The sequence below is a fragment of the Monodon monoceros genome, unplaced genomic scaffold (assembly GCF_005190385.1).
Source record: "Monodon monoceros isolate NGI ecotype Baffin Bay Population unplaced genomic scaffold, NGI_Narwhal_1 Super_Scaffold_13, whole genome shotgun sequence".
Classification (NCBI taxonomy): Eukaryota; Metazoa; Chordata; class Mammalia; order Artiodactyla; family Monodontidae; genus Monodon; species Monodon monoceros.
Window position 1 is genome coordinate 84,239,462 of NW_021703769.1, and position 16,596 is coordinate 84,256,057.

Genomic DNA, 16,596 nt, shown 5'->3' on the forward strand with positions numbered 1-16,596 from the left:
GCTCTCACGGCACACACCAGGCCCTGTCGCCCAGAGCAGGGAGCCACACGCTGCCAGAGGTGGGAGGTACTTTGCAGAGGACAACTGTGGCTAAGGTCCCAGGCCTGCCCGGGGGTCCCTGCTGCAGAGGGGATGCAGATGCCCCAGAATTGGGTCTGCGCCTGCCCTGCTGGACTCCCGAGGGGCCCATGCACCGCTGACATCTGCCGAGGCAGCGGGTGCCCTTCGTGCCATGGACGGGGCTGTTGGAGGCTGCAGTGGGCCTCCAGGCCTCCAGTCCAGTGTCAGGGGCAGGACAGGGCCTGCGCCTGGTGCCAGCTGGCCCTGAGGCTGCTCGGGTTCTTGTCCAAAGTCGGGGCAGGCGCCCGGTGTGCCCTCAGGGAGCAGGGCCAGGGGAGGGTTGAGTGACTTCCTGGGCTGGGCCTGGTGGATTTGAGGGGTGCCAGGGTCTGCACGTGGGCTGGGCAGGCTTCCGGGGGGGCGCTGCCTCCCTCCACACTGCCCCCCACTCAGGGCCTGGGCTCTTCATGTGCCGCTGGGCTCGTGCACACACGCAGGTTGCAGCCCCCGCTTGGTGCGCTCCTCCCCCTCCTGGGAGGTGGCTGGCTGAGGCTGGGTCCCCTCAGAGGGGCAGGTGGGCTCTGAACGGTAGGTGTGCCAAGGGTGCTTGGTTTTGTCCGCAGCACCCTCTAGGGCCAGGCGTGTCCTGTGTTGGCTGAGGGCATGGGGTGAGGCCGGGCTGCCCAAAGCCTGAGTGGCCCCTTGCTTCTGCCTCTGAGAAGAGCGCCAGGTGCGGTGCCACTCTGCCCGGCTCCCCCGCTCCCCTGCCCTGGCCCCGTGCGCCCTGGGCTGGGTTCCTGACCGTTGTGAGGGGCCCTCCAGACTGCTGACCCCCGAGTCGGGTTGGGCTGTGCCCCAGGGTGGAGACGAGCCCTGGGCTGGGCTCTGGCCTGGACGATGATGTGACCGCCCGTCTGGTAGCTCCTGGCTACACCTGAGGCCTGTCGCGTGCGCCCCCAGGAGTGGAGAGGCGCTTGCAGACAGGCTGGTGAAGAGCAGAGGAGTTTTCTGGGTGTCATGCTGGGAGACGTGTTAGGGCATCGGACCGAAATAGACACGCTCGCGGCTTCGAGGGCCGTGCCAGCGCCGTGTTCTCTGGTGTCTTCCCTCCGCCAGCAGGCGGGGCGTGGGCAGTGGGAGAGCGGGGCCTCGGTGTCCTTCCACGTGGCCCACAGGCCTGGAGGGCAGCAGGAGTGCCGAGCCTGGGGGATGACCGACCAGAGCTTCTCTCTGGGGCTTCACCCAAGTCCCGCCTCGCTGGGCCTGTGTCCCGGTGATTCCTGGCGGGGCAGGGCGGTGTGTGCCCGTGAGGATGGAGGTGCAGCTGGAGTGTGTCTGTGAAGCCTGGTGGCCTGGACCTAGGACCTCAGGGTGAGGGGACTTGGCCAGAGAGCTGGACCCCTCCCGGGCTGCTGCATGCTGGCCACTGGCTGTGCTTTCTCCAGGCATGGCCACGAGCTCACCATCATGGAATTTGTGAAACCCAAGCCTGGCTCGGTGGAAGATCTGTTTTTAATTTCTGGCCGGCATCTGGGAGCCACAGCCAAGTGTGTTCGGGCTGGGGAGCAGCGGGCTGCACACCCGGCTCAGCTCCACGGCCCTCAGCACCCAGCCAGCCTGGCCCAGGGGGTGAGGGGGCCTCTTCTGGAACTTTCCTCAGGAGGCCTGTGCTGGCCCACACCCTGTCTCCATTACTCAAGTGTGGGGGCCCTGGGTGTCCCTGCTGGCCCCAGGCCCCTGGCCTGGAGGATGGGTGTCACCCCTGCCCTGGAGGATGGGTGTCACCCCTGCCCTGGAGGATGGGTGCCACCCCTGGCCTGGGGGAATGGGTGTCACCCCTGGCCTAGAGGATGGGTGCCACCCCTGGCCTGGAGGGTGGGTGCCACCCCTGGCCTGGGGGGTGGGTGCCACCCCTGGCCTGGGGGGTGGGTGCCACCCCTGGCCTGGGGGATGGGTGCCACCCCTGCCCTGGGTGGTCTGGGGACCAACAAGGCCGTGTGTGTAGCTTGGCTACTGTGGGTGCTGAGGCAGAGGGCCAGCGCTAGGGGAGGGGGCAGTGCCATGTGGGGTGCGTCCTTCCCAGTGGGAGACCCCAGACGTAGGAGCTGTGGCAGCAGCTCAGCCTGGTGCCCCTCCCCTTTCCTCTCCCAGGCCCAGGGCTCCAGCCAGGACATCTCTGGGTTCCTAGAGGGTACCTTGGGGTGTGGGACGCTGCCAGCCTCCTGGACGCCCTGACCTGGTCTCTTCCTCTGGAGAAGGGCATTTGGCAGCCCCAGGGCTGAGGTGGACAAGCCCCAGAGGCACTGGAGGGGTCTATGGCTCCCCCTTCCCACTCCATCCCTATCTACTGGAGCCACCACTCCGCTGCCTTGGTCACAGCTGCCAGGGCCTCCCAGGACGCAGGTCTGCAGCCTGGACCTGGTGCTGGGCCCTCACTCACACTGTCCCTCTCTGGGAGTGCTCACCCCACACCTCACCGTGCCCTGCTGGCACCCGCTGACCCTGTAATGGCAGTTTAGGGCACCCCCGGAAGCTCCTGCACCCCTCCCCCGATCTCCCTGGTTCCCACAGTTTGTGCTTCCAGGCCTGCACTGCTGGGGTCTTGGGAGATGCCAGCCCACCAGGAGCTGTGTCTGCGGGTCCCATGCCCCCGTCCCCAGGGCCAGGCCTGGCGCTGAGTATGGACACCTTGTGTGTAGTGGTCCTCGGTCGGGCCAGCTCCGGAGGCCCTGTGCGTGGTGAGGCCGGTGTGACCGACATGAGGACATGGGAGTGCGGGCCGGTGAGGTCCCAGGTCCCTGGTGGAATTTGGACTTGCCTCCTCTTTGGAGCTTGCTGTTTACCAGCTGGCCAGGCCACCTCCCCCGGAGAGTTGGTACAGGGGGAGGGGGTCAGCCCTTCTCCGGGGGCTCCCGCTCTGGCAGGCACACAGCCCTCCCAAGTCCCTCCCATCCGCCCGGCAGCGGAGGGACCTCAGGCTGCGGTCACGCCCCCGGGCTGGGATCCCGGCCCCACCCCACTAGCACATGACCTGAAGGAAGAGCCCGATCTCCCGGAACCTACCCAAGTCACCCCTGGACTGCTGGTCCCAAGTCTCCCTGCCAGCGCCAGCGCCTGGGTGCACGTGATTTCCCACAAGGAGGCCCCGCCACTGGGACGGCAGGGTGGCGGGGAAGCGGCCTCTGGCGCTGTGCTTGGGGCAGCCATGGGCCCACACTTCCCATCAGAACCTCCGTGAGGGTCTCCCAGTGGGGCGGTGTCTCCCCAGCCTGGCCGCGGGCTTTGGTGGCCTGCAGAGGGGCTGAGTGGACAGGCCAGCTCTCGGGGTCAGTTGCTGATGGCACGGCAGCGGCTCTGCCGGCAGGGGTGCGTGTTCAGCAGGCAGTGTGTCCATGCTTCTGATGTGCTCCCCGCGTGTGGCGTGCTCCCTCGCAGGCTTCCGTGCCACGTGCTGCCAGGACGCCTAGCTGAGCTGCCTGTGCAGGTGACACGTGGAGGTGCTGCCCCAGGGTCACGCGTGGCCCTGCCGGCCTGGTGGCCTGGGGCCTCCTGGTGCAGCCCGAGCCGGCGCTGTGTGGTGCGCATACCCGTGCGCTGACAGCCCACACCTGGGCTGTGCCGAAGGAGCAGAGCGGGTACGGGGTGGGGGCCGCAGCAGGTCGTGGTGGGGACAGGCCTCCAGCCTTGTGCGCTCTCACGCTGTGGCCTCCCGGCTGCGATGGGGCTCAGCCTCTGCTGCACGGGCTTTTATTAGTAAGATTTGGTGACACACCATGGCCCTCCCCTTACAGGGCCGGCTGGATAGCCCCCTTGTAGCTGGACTGCCAGCAAGTCTGAGGCTGAGCTGGGGATCCGCCCACCCTGTTGGGACCACCCACCTGCACAGGGAGCCCGCTGAGGCTCACACAGAGACCACCTCTGCCCTCGGGCCCCTGTCCCTTGTCCCCTCGCCGGCGCTGGGAGGACCCGCTGGAGGCCAGGGACTTGTCAGGTCCCCTGATAGGCCTCAGATTTGGGCCTGGGTCTGAAATGGGACGGAGTGAGGCTTCAGACCCTGAGCTCTGGCTCATCAGGTGTTTCCAGAGCCGGTGGGGACTTTGGGGGCCTTAGGGCCTGGGGGGAGCGCCTGGACACAGGGCCGGGCAGGGGCCTCCTTGGTGGATACATTCCACGGCCGGGGCTGCAGGGCCTTGGGACCGGTGGGGTGGGCTGGGGCTGAGAAACAGCAGCTGTAGGGCCGGGAGGAGTGGGTGGACGGGCCCCCAGCCCCGTGCACGTGTGTCCGCGCCAAGTCCTCACAGCGCAGTGCTTGAGGCGCGCTCAGGTGGCGGGCGGCCAGCGCTGTGGCCCGCGGTCAGGATACGGGCCCCAGCGCCTTGTCTCGCCTGACTGAGTGCTGACATCACTTCCATCACAGACGGAAAATTCCATTTGGTCAGAGCCCAGATGCTGATCAAACATTTCCCATTCAGAGGGGACGCCAGGCTGTTGAAAGGGAAGGCGGGGCCGCCACGGGAACGCCAGGGGAAGGCTGTTCTCTGGACGAGGGCAGAGGTCAGGCCGCCCGGCCCCTGGGCGGGAGGAAGCAGCTGCCCACTGCCGTGCGCCCCAGGCCTGGCTCCGGCACGCACGTGGGCTCTGCTGCTCTGCAGCAGTGGGCTGGGACCCTGTGTCATCCAGGAAGAGGGTGCTGTCACCTCTCCACAGGGCTGAGTGAGGCTGTCCTGGTGGAGGCCCCGCAGCCTGCCTCCTGGGGCTGTGCCAGGGGCCCACGAGCAGCCCAGCGGGGTCCAGGTTTAAGGCTGGCCTCGTCCACGAGGAAGCCGTCCTGCCAGAGAGAAAGCTGCCCCAGCCTGTCAGAGCTTGGGGTGGGGGGCAGGGGCCCCGTGTTTCTGAGTGTCCACTGTGGGCCAGGCCTCAGGGCCAGAGGGGGCACCACCCCAGCTAAATTGATGAGCTTAGCGAGGCCTTTCCAGCGCCCCCTAGGGGAGGTGTGGGCAGACAGACCCGGCGCTTAAAGGGTGGAAATAGGGCCCTGTCATCACGGTCAGGAAGGGCTTTCTGGAGCTGGGCAGACAGCACAGGAGGGGAGGGGGCGGAACCCCAGCTGCCCGGACGCCTGGCTTCCTGTGTGTTGGGCTAAAGGGGTGACATATAGCACTTGGGTCTCTGCCTGTCCTTGCCTTCAGGGAAGCCTCTGGAAGTCACTCTCCTGTCCTCAGGTACCCCTCCTGGAGCCCCGGGACACACTCTCACCCTCAAGGCCCTGGACCCGGGGCTCCCCGGCGCTGGGCCTGCCTTGCCCCTGCCTGTCACTTGTTCAGCCCGTGAGGCAGGGGTGGAACAGGAGGCTCCTCCCCCAGGGCTGTGACTCTTAGGGCCCCCAGGCAGGTGGCTGTGCCTGTGCGTGAGGCTGCCCTCGGCTGGCTGACGCCTCTCTCGGCTCCCCGTCGCCGGCAGGGGTCCGATGCCCAGGTGCTTGGGAACCCCTCCCCGCCTGCCCCCCCCCCAGGACCACAGAGCTTCTAGCCACAGGCTGCTGTTGGCACTGCTGCTGGGAGCTCAGGGGCGGCAGCTTCACGTGTGTGGGTGTGAGTGCGCATGTGAACACGTGTGGGCATGAATACACGTGGGTGGGCGTGAACGTGCACACGCCCACTTTGTCCGTGAGTGGCCTGGACTCCCCCCCAGCAGCTGGGACAGCGGCTCCCTTTCCCCAGCCCACCTGGCTGCGTGGGTAGAGCTGGCCTGGGAGCAGTACCCCGAGGGCTCCCCACGGAGGCACTGTTCTAAGTCTTTATGGGCGTTAGCTCATTTCATCTCACAGCAGCCCTGCTAGGTAAGGGAGTGACGCCACTGTCCCTGTTCTATACGTGGGGAAACTGAGGCACAGGGACACTGACCCACGGTCACATTCTAGAACCAGGCAAAGCAGCGTTCGAACCCCAGCCCTCTGGTTCCCCTCAAGACTAGCCACCCCTCTGGGCTGGGCAGGAGCCACTCCCTCACACCTCTGTCCAGCAGCAGGCTGCCTCCTGGTGGTGACACCCGGGGTGTCCCTACCCTCGACCTCTGCTCTTGGGGGACTGGGCACCAGCAGGGACTGCAGCATCGCCATAAGCCGGCCCTTCTCCCACGTGACAGCTGGGAGGGACTGGGAAATGTCACATTCCCAGAAGAGGAAGCAGGGCCTGCGGGAGCCGCACTGGCTCTCACGTGGCAGAGCTGGGAGCAGGCCAGGGGCCTCCCACGGCTGGCTGAAAAGAGCTACTGACAGGTTTCTGGGTTCGTGTTTTAATTATAAAGGTAGTATGGTTCGTGGTTTAGGGGAAAAAAAAAAAAAAGATAACCAAAAAAGGAAAAAAGAAAAAAAAAGAACCCAACAACAAAAAACAAACGAAATCAAAGCTGTAGGAGATCCAAGTGCGCCTCCCGGGTGCCCAGGCCTGGCACGGCGCCTCTGGGCAGTGTCAGCTGTGGTGGCCTCTGCCCAGAGGGCTCTTCCCCGACCTGCTGGGTGATGATGCGCCCTTGCAGACTCGCCCTGCTACTACTCCTGCCTGTTCTGCTTGTTCTGTTTTTCATGGCCCGGCTCCCATCCAGCAGGCCCCAGCCCCAGCCTCCTGCAGCAGCCCGGCAGCCCCGAGGACGGGGGCTCTGCCTGTCGGGCGCCTGCCAGGCCCTGGCACCTGACACGTTTCCCAGACAAGCGGTGAGCCCAGCTGTGCCCCACCCCGGCCTTGCCCCAGGCGCTAGGATTCTGCTTGGCCAGTGACGCTTATCTTACCTTAGTTTTCTCATTTGGCGAACGGGAGTGGGGGTCCTGGCGCCACCCGGGCGGTGGTCTAGGCCCGCGAGCTCTTTGGCAAGCCCCGATGACCGTGTGAGCCCTGGCCTCGTGCGCTGCCAGGCTGGGGGACTCAGGGCCCCAGAGGGGGTGCCGCCTGCCCTGGGCCCGATTCCCCGGCTTCCTCACTCCAAGAGGGGTTTCCTTGAGGGGGTGCGTGTAGATGCACTGATTTCAGCATCAGCTCCACGCACGCTGTGTTCCGCACGTGGGGGCGGGTGAGGGGATCCGGCAGGAGAGGAGGTGGCGCGAGGTGGGGGGTGGTAGGCGGGCTCCGGCTGCGGCAGGAGGGGCAGCGGTCGCTGCCAGCGCTCGGCCGAGCTGGGGCTGGCGGGGGCCAGGCTGGTGAACGGGGCTCGGCTCGTTGCTGGTGGAGATGTCTAGGCAGGCGTGTGGCGTGGTCCGACTGAGGATTTAGGGGAGCAGCCCGCAGGCGGGGGCGGCAGGGCCTGCGGCCGCTGTGCTTGGTCTCCAGCTCGTGCGTGTGAAGGCGGAGCCCACTAGGCGGTGCTGTTCCTCGCACCCTGCTGTGTGCTGTGGGGTGGGGCGGGGTTTGTGGCTGACACTAGGCCCCTGAGGTGAGTCCCCTCCCCCATGACTGGCGCCTGTCCCTGTGACGTCCCTTGATTTCCACCCGAGACCCCCTGCTGTGGCCTGGCTGGTGTCCCTGTGTGACCTTGGACAACCTCTCTCCCCCCGCCACTGGCCTCGGGGTCCCCTCTGTGACGCCAGCACCCTGGGACCTTGACAAGGTGTGCTCTGGAGCCAGCACCCTGGGCCCCCTCCCTTCCCCCACCCAGCTGGTGGGCCAGGGTTGCCAGGTCCTGTCAGACCCTCCTGCCTGTGCTGCAGCCTCGTGGCGGTGCCCCGGCCTTTCCCAAGAGGGTGCCCCACGCTGGCCCTCACGCGGGAGGGCAGAGGCCCAGCCTCCAAACAGCACATCGGCTCCCAGGGCACCCGCGTGGCTTTGGATCATGGCTGGAGGTGCAGGCCCCGGTCAGGGGGAAGGTGGGAGAGCCCTGCCTCGGGTGTGGGGGTCATCAGGGATGGAGGGCTGGGCAGGCTGGCTGCTGGGAGGGCAGGGGGTACCGTCCTGCGTCTGCCGCCTGGCAGCTGGCTCCTGGGATACAGCCGCTGGGCACCAGGGCTGTGATCCCGCGGTCCCAGTGCCTCTGTGGCTGAGCCTCTGGTCCCGAGGGGGCCCCGCAGGGGGCAGGCGGGCCTGGGCGTTCCACCCCCCGGTGGCTCCCTAGGCTCACAGCCACATCGCTGAGTGTCAGGACGCGAAGAGGGTGTTTCCAGGTCCCCCTGAGGTCTGCTTGTCTCTGTAGTAGTGCCAGCAGGAGCAGCTAAGGGGTGTCCATGGTCGCACCACCGTGGGGTGGGCACCTCTCTGTGGTACTTACTTGGACCCCCCCCCCATGAGGTGTACATGGTCAGGGCTAGCCTGCTGCCCTGCAGCCCTGTGTCAGCTACCACCCTCAACCCAGCGAAGCACGTGTGGGCAGAAAGGCTGTGATGTGGGCACATGGGTTCTTCCTCCTTACCTCCTCTGAGGCTGGTTTTTTAACTGGTGAAGTGGTGGTGAAGCACTGGGCCAGGCAAACTGAAGAGCGTGGTGCCCAGGCCAGGCCGGGCTGGTGCCTGTTGTGACAGATGAAGGCTCTGGGCTGTGTCCCTGTTACTCTGTCCACCTGAGGCCCCAGCCCAGGACTGAGCCCACAGCGCGTGTCACCGCTGGATCCAGTCAGCTGCTTTCCGTGGGGGACGCTGGCCTCAGTGACAGAAGGGTGCTGGGGGGCACTTCCTCGTCCCCTGGTGCCTCCTGGGATGTGGTTGGAGCGTGCTGGCCCTTCAGGCTGCCCGAGGCTCAGGGGCTCACAGAGGCGGTCAGATCCAGAGTAGTCTCAGCACTCAGGGTGAGGATGGTGACGGTGCTGATGGCCCCACACCCAGGGCCCTGCAGCAGGTGTGGGTGGCCTTCCCTGAGAGTCTGTGCCTACCTCTTGTGGGGAGGCAGCATCACCCCCTGTTTACAAAAGAGAAACTGAGGCTCAGGGAGAGTAAGGGCCTTCCCTGGCCACGTGGCCAGTTAGCAACTGTGCTGGCCCTGCCCAGGGTCCCCCGCCAGCACCTCCTCACAGCGCCTGGGCCAGAATCCCTGTACAAAGATATGTGCCTTGGGCTCTGGGGCCCAGGAGGTGGTGGGCTCCCATGGGGAGCACACAGGGCCTGGGCAGGGTTAGGAGAGGGGATCCCATGGTCTTGCCCACCTGGGCCCTCCAAGTGGGGCTTAGAGTCTTGGTGTCTAGGAGTGAAGACATGAGTCAGGGGTCCCGAGTCTCGGGTCCTGAGTCTGGGTGACCACAGGCACATCACCCAGGTGCTGGGAGCCTCTATCCCCAGGGCTGGGGGAGGGTTCAGTGGGAGAGCGTGCCGGTCCCGTGGCCCAGGCGCAGGTGGAATTCGCTGGTACTGCAGTTGGGTGCAGAGCCAGGGCGGGGGTCCACACCTCCAGCACCACTTCCCAACCTCCCTCAGGCGCTGCTGCTGCTGGGGGCGGCCGCGCTGGCCTGCCTCGCCCTGGACCTCCTCTTCCTGCTCGTCTACTCCTTCTGGCTGTGCTGCCGGCGGCGCAAGAGCGAGGAGCACCTGGACGCCGACTGCTGCTGCACCGCCTGGTGCGTCATCATCGCCACTCTGGTCTGCAGGTGAGCGCGCGGGGCGGGCCGGGGGCGTGGTCAGCGAGGGGCGTGGCTAGAGTGGGGGGGCGGCAGGATAGAGGGGTGACTGGGCCGAGAGGAGAGGGGCCGGGTGGGCCGGCCGGGGGCGGGGCGGGGGCGGGGCAAACTGGGGGCGGAGCGGGCCGGGGCTCCCGGGCCTGTGCCCTCATGCGGCCCCGCCCTGTCCCAGCGCCGGTATCGCCGTGGGGTTCTACGGCAATGGGGAGACCAGTGACGGCATACATCGGGCCACCTACTCGCTCCGCCACGCCAACCGCACGGTGGCGGGGGTCCAGGACCGCGTGAGTGGCAGCATGGGAGGGGCCTCTTTTCCTGCTCCTAAACTGCGTGTGTGCGCGTGTGCCCCAGTGTGTGGGAGCGAGGCGTGGGCGTGTGTGGGAGCGGGCCCGTGCCCCGGCTCACGCCACCCCGAACCTGGCGCAGGTGTGGGACACCGCAGCTGCCCTGAACCGCTCGGCGGAGCCCAGCCTGCAGAGCCTGGAGCGGCAGCTGGCCACCCGGCCAGAGCCCCTGCGGGCGGTCCAGCGGCTGCAGAGCCTGCTGGAAACGCTGCTGGGCTACACGGCTGCCATCCCATTTTGGAGGAACCCAGCCGTGTCTCTGGAGGCGCTGGCCGAGCAGGTGGACCTCTATGACTGGTACAGGTGCGGCCCTCTTTTCTTCCTGCCCCGCTCGGTTCCCACTAGTCTCTATGGGCCAGTCGGCGCCCAGCTCCCAGTGCCTGAGGTCTTTTGGGGCGAGGGGCTGGGGCCTCTGGTGGTCACTGTGGCAGGAGTCCCCCATGGGGACATACGTTACAAGAGTGAGGGCAGTCTCCATATCCCAGAACTGCCTGTGGAAGCTCCTCTGGGCTGTTTGCCTGGCTCTGCCCCAGCACCCCCTTTCTGCTGCCCTGGGATTGGGCCCCCTGTGCCCGGCCCATGTGTACGCTGTGCCCCCAGGTGGCTGGGCTACTTGGGCCTGCTGCTGTTCGACGTGGCCATCTGCCTCCTGGTGCTGGTGGGCCTCATCCGCAGCTCCAAGGGGATCCTGGTCGGGTGAGTCTGTGGGCCCTCAGGGCAGGGGGAGGGGGTGGGGCACCCGCAGCACCATGTCCCCTGAGTCAGCCCTGTCCCACCCCCCTGTCTGTGGGTCCAGCCTGGCGTGGGGTGCAGCCCTCACCCCGGCCTGGAGGGTGCTGACTGACTGTCTTTGCTCCAAGGGTCTGCCTGCTGGGGGTCCTGGCCCTGATCATCAGCTGGGGCGCACTGGGCTTGGAGCTGGCCGTGTCTGTGGTAGGTGATGGAGAGGACAGGTGATCCCCGTCTGCTGGCCGAGCACGGGGGGTGGGGTGGGGGATGCCACACTCATCGCCCCTCCCCTCTTCCCCTGGGAGCCTGTCACGGGCGCACGGCCCGTCAGTCCCCACCGCCCGCAGACTCACGCTACCTTCCTGAGCCAAACGCAGACCCTGGGGGACCAGGCTCCACCCCTGAGAGCTGAGGGGTCTGGGGCGGGGGGACGCCCAGCTCAGTCATCCCATCCTCCTTGCCTGCACCCACCCCAGGGCTCCAGCGACTTCTGCGTGGACCCCGACACCTACGTGACCAGGATGGTGGAGGAGCGCTCGGTGCTGAGCGGGGGTGAGTCTGCAGTTGTGTCCCAGCAGTCCCAGCCACACGTGAGTGCCAGCTGCTGCCTGCAGGGCCACAGGCCATCTGGGTCAGGCCTTTCGCTGGCTCTGTTGACTGGGGGCGAAAGTCAAGTGTGGGGCTTTCTTATGTTTCCGACATAAGTTCCCTAGGAACCCAGATCTTGGCAGCCAAGTATGGGTGCGGCGCGGAGAGGCTGCCCTGGGCCGTCCGTGATGGACCTTACGCCTGGCCCGCATCGTGTACTGGATCCCAGAGAGCCGCCAAGAAGAGACCAGAGAGCACAGGGCGGGGGTGTGGGGGGCAGGTGTTAGGCAGTTGGGGTCCAAGGCTTCTTCCCCAGCTCTGGCTGGGCTTGAAAAATCTTAGGTTTTCAAAATCAGAATTATAAGTGAATCCCCATCTCTGAACGTTGGACACTGAATCAACACCTGTTTTAATGGGGATGAGCAGGCCACCTGCACGCTCCGGCCTCATGCCCCCTTTTTGGGGTGACATTCTGGCCTAAGAACTGTTCTGCCCAACTGGCCTGGGAGCAGATGCCCGCCCAGGTGACCTCTGACTCCTTGCCCACCCCCAGTGCCCTGTCTGCTGCTCCCCAGGGAGGGGAGATATGAGGCCGCCCCCCAAGAGAGAATTGTGCACATTTCAGGGACATGGCTCAGAGCAGAAGGGCCTGGGCCCTGGCCCCAGGCTCCCTGGAGACCATGTGCCCCCTCACACCTGCACGCTCACAGATACAGACAGGTGCACACGTGTAAATGCGCACACAACATATGCAGACATGTGCGCATAGACACCCACGTGTGCAGACATACACGTGTTCACAGATATACCTACATACACGACATGCAGACACAGCCGTACACATGCAGATAGGTGCGTGCACACGCAGGTGTGGAGACACCCATATACACACAGACACAGACACGCACGTGTAGATATACATCACAAGCAGACGCACACAGGCACACGCGGACGGCTGGAGTGGCTCAGCCGCCCTGACCTCTCTCCACAGACATCCTTCAGTACTACCTGGCCTGCTCGCCCCGTGCCGCCAACCCCTTCCAGCAGGTGAGAGCTCGGCTGCTCCGGCCCCGCAGAGCATCTGGTCCCCTGGCCCCTGCCCCCAGGTGCCCGCAGACCACGAGGCCCACTCTCACACCTCGTCAGGCCCCTGGGGCCCCAGGAGCTGTCGGGAGGCAGTTGGGCGAATGCCACGTTGACATTGCTAACTGTCCCCGGGGTTGCCACCCTGACAGCCTCAGCACAAGCCTTTTGGGGTGGCCTGCTTAATGCCCTCGAATCCCTGGGACTCCTTTCATTTCTCAGGCTGCCCCAGCCATCTCTGTAGGGCAAAGCCGATTGTCTGGCGGGTGTGGGAGGAGCCCAGGGATGCCCCATGGAAGCAGGGGTCCTGTGCCTGCTCTGTGGAATAACTGGATGGATGTTGTCATGATGGAATTTGAAGGGAAGCCATGTAGCCCACTGCCTGTCATTCCACGTAACTGTGTGGCCCTCTGGGGTCCTCAGGACTGTTTATCTGCTCTAAAGACGCTGTATTTTCACTGTGTGGCCTCTGGGGTGTGTGGTCATCTGGGGGGCCAAGAAAAGGTGTCCCACAGGCCCACAGAGCAGACTGCCGGGCACAGCCATCCCACTCCATGAGCTCGTGGCCTCACAGGCTGGACGCCCCTTGGGCCAGCAGAAGCCAAAGGCCCTGGAGCTGGCCTGCGCCACGTGTGGGTGGGGACCTCGGGGAGGGAGAGACGGCTGCCCCCACCCCCGCTGGAATCAGCCGGCCTCTCTGTGGAGCAGAAGCTGTCGGGCAGCCACAAGGCTCTGGTGGAGATGCAGGACGTGGTGGCTGAGCTCCTGAAGACTGTCCCGCGGGAGCACCCGGCCACCAAGGTGAGGGCTTGTGGGTGTGGTCAGTGGAGCCAGTGGGATCCCTCTTCTCATCACGAAAGGGAGGTGGGGTGCAGACACTGCTGAGGCTGCCTCCCGCAAGACCCTGCTGGGGCGTCTGGCCTTCTCTCCTACCTGCCATCCTTCCCTCACGTCCCCGAGGATTTTTGGTAGGTTTTACAGTGCAGACACACACACACACACACTCACACACGTGTGCGTACACACACACTCATACACATGCACACATACACTATAGGACCAGTCTCACTCTGCACAGAGTATCCTGGACAGTGTTTTGTCCCTTAAGATATTCTGAAAACTTCCATTGTCTTAAACTGTTCCTTAAAACGTGATTTTTAAAAGAACCAGGCCCGTGTCAGGGGACGCGCGGGCGTTTGTTGTTTCTCCCGTTACAACGAAGGCCCTGCCCTGGTGGCCGCGTGGGCAGGTGCTGTGCGTCCCATCTCCTCACTGTCCCCCTCACGTCTTCAGCAGCCCCCTGAGACCAGGGCACAGACTTGGGGGTCCCCCTTTCTCAAAGCCAAGGGTCCTCAGGGCCTGTGCCAGGACTGTGGGGGTCAAGGGGGTCTCGACGGCAGGGTGTGGGGTGGAGGGAGGCCTGCGGCTGGCTCAGGACCCTTTCCGGAACGTTGTGCTGACCTGGCGTGGTCCACGCCCTCCAGGACCCCCTGCTCCGTGTCCAGGAGGTGCTGAATGGCACGGAGGTGAACCTGCAGCACCTCACCGCCTTGGTGGACTGCCGCAGCCTGCACCTGGTGAGAGCCGTCTCCTAGAGCCGGCCCATGGCTGAGCAGGCAGGGGAGCGGCAGGGAGCAGTGGGGAGCAGCTAGGGGCAGAGTAAGGGGAAGGGGAGTGGCTAGGGGAGGGCAGGGGGAGGGGAGCAGCTAGGAGGGCTGGGGGAGGGGAGCGGCTAGGGGAGGGAGGGGGAGCAGCTAGGCAAGGGCAGGGGGAGGGGAGCAGCTAGGTGGGGGAGGGGAGCAGCTAGGAGGGGTGGGGTCAGGGGAGGGGAGCAGCTAGGGGGAGCGTGGGGGAGGGGGAGGGGAGCAGTCACAGGGCCTCTGCCCAGCCTCCAGTGGGGGCAGTGCAGGCTGCTGGGGGCTCCCTGTGCACACTTCATCTCACCCTGTGCTTCCCCGTCTCTCTCTCTGTGTCCCCGTCCCCATTCCCGCCTGCCCTCAGGACTACATACAGGCCCTCACAGGCTTCTGCTATGATGGCGTCGAGGGCCTCATCTACCTGGCCCTCTTCTCCTTTGTCACAGCCCTCATGTTCAGCTCCATCGTCTGCAGTGTCCCACACACCTGGCAGCAGAAGAGGTGAGGGGCTCAGGGAGGTCCTGGAACCTGCCCCAGGCCACACAGCAGCTGGGGCCGTGTCTTCTGGACACCCCATGTCGTAGCCAGGAGACAGGCAGGAAGGCCTCCTCACCTCTTGACACTCCCGGGGCCTCTGTAGCAACAGCCCAGAGGCGGTCCCGGTCCAGGCGACACTCGAGTCCGGAGCAGGCGGGGAGAACCGGGGTCCCCTGCCTGCTGCTGCTGGCTCTGTGCCCACAGCTCTCCCCACTTCTGACTGGCTGGGCTCAGGATGTCTCATCCGTCCCCCCACCCCTGGGTGCTGGTGTGCAGTGCTGTTGAGGGGGGAGACCAGCTGACTGGGGGACTCAGAGCTTCTGCAGGGAGTGCCCCACATGGCCCTGGCCTCCGTGGCCCCCTCAGCTGGGTGACCAGGATGGCAGCTACCTCCCATGGGCCACTGTGTCTTTATCTTTGAAGTAGTGGTCCTGGTGGCCCCTGCCTCAGTCTCCCCAGTCAGTACTGGATTGAATGGTACATGGGTATGCCAGGCCCGCTGTCCTCGAGCCCCTGTGGTGTGTCTCCCATTTGGGCTGTGGCTGTCTCTTGGTGGCCCAGCCCGTTTGGCAAGTAGGCCAGCTCAGATCTCTTCCTCTCGTCTGGATTTCTACTCTACTATTTTCTGTTGGGATGGTGTTGCTGCTGGCGGTGGCGGTCATGGTGACGATGGTGCTGGTCACGGTGGTGGTGGAGATGGCGAGAATGGTGATGACAGTGGTACTCATGGGAGTGGCGATGGGGGCGGTAGTAAAGATGGCAGCTGTAGGGGAGTGGCTAAGAGCATACCCCTGGAACCTCATGGCCTGGATTCAGATCCCAACTGTGCCCTTGCTCATTGGGTGACCATAGGCAAGTCACTTAACCACTCCGGGCCTCAGTCTCCCTGCCTGTAGGATGGGGTAGAAGAGTACAACCTCTTAGCGTGACATGAGCCCTAGATGAACCGCTGCACGCAAGCGCTCGGCCCTGGGCTTGGCTGGGAATTGGCACTTGGTCAGTTGCTGCTGCGACCCCACTTGTCTCACTACGAGGGGCACGGCGGAGGGACCCTCTGCTCAAGGCCACCCAGCCGGTGGTGGGGAGGTGGGACGTGAGCCCAGGCCTGGCTGGCCTGTACCCTCACCACCAGGCAGCCCAGTCCCAAGTCCCATCCAGACCAGGCAGAACGTGAGGCCCCACACACCGGAGCACCAGAGGCCTGGCCCACAGCTCCCTGGGCTCGCCCTGCAGCGGCCTGGCTGGAGTGGCGGGCAGGGAGCCAGGGGGCGGCGGAGTCTGGAGGACTGGGCTCAGGCCTCTCGGGGCGGGCTGGGACGGCAGGCACCTGGCCCTCTGTGCTCCCCCAGGAGGGGCCCTGTCCCTTTTTTTTAATAGACAGTCGGTGTCCGTGTGCACAGGCTGAGGTGCGGGTTCCTTGGTGTCCCCGGGCGACTTACCCACAGTCCCGTTGTGGGTAGGTGACAGAACCAGGATTGGAACCAGCTGTGTCTGCACAAGAGCTGAGCCCCTGTGGGTCTTGTGGCTGGCTGCCTCACGCCACGGCCTGAAGCTGTGCTGGGTCCCTCCCTGCAGGGGCCCTGATGAGGATGGGGGGGAGGAGGCCGCCCCAGGGCCGAGGCCGGCACACGACAGCCTCTACCGCGTCCACATGCCCAGCTTGTACAGCTGCGGCAGCAGCTATGGCAGCGAGACCAGCATCCCGGCCGCAGCACACACTGTCAGCAACGCCCCGGTCACCGAGTATATGTGAGTGAGGCATGCTGGGAGCGGGTGGGGCAGCCCAGGTTGGGACGGCAGACCCGAGCCCTGGGATAGGCTGCCTGGGGCTCAGTGTGGCTGGCATGCATGGCTGCCGTGGCTTGGAGTGGGGTTGCAGCCCCACCGCAGGGAGCAGGGACTTGAGCTGCTGCAGTGGGGAGGGGTGGGGCCTCGGATGGTGGAGGGGCCTCCCCGGGGGCCGTCCGGGCTCTGGGTAGGCTTGGCCTGCTGCTCCCACATGCCTGGGTCGAGGCCACGGGGAGGCCACT

At 65.5% G+C, this 16,596-nt stretch overlaps 1 protein-coding gene across 4 annotated transcripts in view; it reads left to right on the forward strand.

Annotated features, from left to right (window-relative positions):
• Nucleotides 1-16,596, forward strand: part of TTYH3 (tweety family member 3) — a 28,674-nt gene that overhangs the window by 6,040 nt on the left and 6,038 nt on the right. For 2 of the 4 annotated variants that reach the window (XM_029219918.1, XM_029219917.1), the window contains exons 2-12: nt 9,449-9,618; nt 9,821-9,932; nt 10,075-10,295; nt 10,593-10,688; nt 10,853-10,925; nt 11,198-11,273; nt 12,301-12,356; nt 13,101-13,193; nt 13,877-13,969; nt 14,394-14,530; nt 16,142-16,315. In XM_029219918.1, the coding sequence (XP_029075751.1) occupies nt 9,449-9,618; nt 9,821-9,932; nt 10,075-10,295; nt 10,593-10,688; nt 10,853-10,925; nt 11,198-11,273; nt 12,301-12,356; nt 13,101-13,193; nt 13,877-13,969; nt 14,394-14,530; nt 16,142-16,315 (1,301 nt within the window). Of the gene's footprint in view, nt 1-9,448; nt 9,619-9,820; nt 9,933-10,074; nt 10,689-10,852; nt 10,926-11,197; nt 11,274-12,300; nt 12,357-13,100; nt 13,194-13,876; nt 13,970-14,393; nt 14,531-16,141; nt 16,316-16,596 lie in introns of all 4 variants that reach the window. The other 2 variants (XM_029219915.1, XM_029219916.1) reach the window with 1 other exon arrangement.